The sequence below is a fragment of the Morus notabilis genome, unplaced genomic scaffold (genome assembly GCF_000414095.1).
Source record: "Morus notabilis unplaced genomic scaffold, ASM41409v2 C11408816, whole genome shotgun sequence".
Classification (NCBI taxonomy): domain Eukaryota; kingdom Viridiplantae; phylum Streptophyta; class Magnoliopsida; order Rosales; family Moraceae; genus Morus; species Morus notabilis.
In genome coordinates this window covers 1-1,392 of record NW_010386963.1, presented here as the reverse complement: position 1 = coordinate 1,392, position 1,392 = coordinate 1, and the positions used below count along the sequence as shown (strand labels likewise).

The following is a 1,392-nucleotide window of genomic DNA, read 5'->3' as shown; positions in this document are numbered from 1 at the left end:
TGCAGCATTGTTGGCATGAGTATATTCAGGTTGCTCAACCTTTACTTGAAAAGGGAGGATATTAGTCTTTTCTTTCACTCTCACCTCATTTGATTTTTCAGACGACTCTAACTCTTTCCGTCTCATTTTAAACTCAACGACAGTTTTCTTAAATCGACTCTCTTTGGCTTCAAGTTCACGTGAACGTTTCTGTACCAATTTTTGGAGTGAACTAAAATTCTTCTCTTTCACTTCACATTCTTTAAGGCATTCCTCAACCTTCTTATACATCAAATCGAGTTCCCTCGATTTTGATTCACATAACTTTTCCTTCAATTCGAGCTCCTTTAAGCAACCTTCAATTTTCATCTCTTTCATCTCAAACTGTTGAGCGCATTGGTCAACTGATTGTTTCAGTGAAACAAATTTCCTCTCTTTTAACTCAAGATGTTTCTCAACTAAATGAAGTTGCTTTTGTTTCAACTTGAGTTCATTCGAGCATTCGGCTATGGAATTCCGTAAAGAATTAAGATTTTCCTCTTTCAACTTAATCTCTTTCTCACATTCATCAATGGAGCTCCTACACATTCTGAGTTGCTCCCCTTTCAACTCGAATCCCTTCTTACGTTCCTCAACCGACCTCCGAATCGCATTATATTCCCTATCTTTCAACTCGATATCGTCTTTGTAACTCCTCAAACTCCTCTGCATCGAATCAAGTTCCTTCTCTTTGGACTCTGCTTCCTTAGATTGCTGCTTTATCCTCTTCTCCAAGGACTCCAATTCCTCCTCTCCCTCTTTGATCAATTTCTGAATCGCAACATATTGCCTCTCTTTAACCTCAAGCTCTTCCCGGTTTTCCTGAATCAGCGATTTCAGAGAATCAAGATGTTGCAAACTCAATTCGAGAGCTTTCGCCTGTTCTCCGATCAACTTCTCGATACCCTCCAATTCCTTCGCTTTCGAATCGAGATTCGAGCTTAATTCCGCCTCTCGAGCCTCCAATTGCCTCTCTCTACTCGCGACGTGCTCCTCGCGTTCAATGAGGCCTTGGAGTTGGGTTCGCAGCGACTTGCGAATGGACTCGAAGTGGTTCTCCAAGTCCCTCCATTGAAGACTGAAGACGAGCATCGAAGAAGCCTGGGAATGGAATTCTTCGTGCGCTTTGCAGAGAACGCCCTGCTTCAACTCCGAGATTTTCAAATCGGAGGTTATCTCCTCCGCCCCCATTAGAGAGATAAACTCACACAAACTGTTACAGACGAAACAAGAAGAAAGAAAGAAAGAAAACTAAAAACGTCAAAACACTAAACATACATACAAGTGGGCATAGCCCTAAACGTGTGGGAGCCGCTTCATGTTTTCTCAAAGACGATAGCCGCAAATTAAGGATAGAAAGGAAAAGAAGAAAGA

At 41.8% G+C, this 1,392-nt stretch overlaps 1 protein-coding gene across 1 annotated transcript; it reads right to left on the bottom strand.

The window, feature by feature from the left end:
• Positions 1-6: 6 nt before the first annotated feature.
• LOC112095138 (tropomyosin, smooth muscle/fibroblast CTM1-like) lies at positions 7-1,385 on the bottom strand (the record flags this gene model as incomplete). Its single annotated transcript, XM_024176817.1, has 1 exon — positions 7-1,385. A coding segment is annotated over exon 1 (1,203 nt), but the record flags the coding sequence as incomplete, so codon positions are not given.
• Positions 1,386-1,392: the final 7 nt, after the last annotated feature.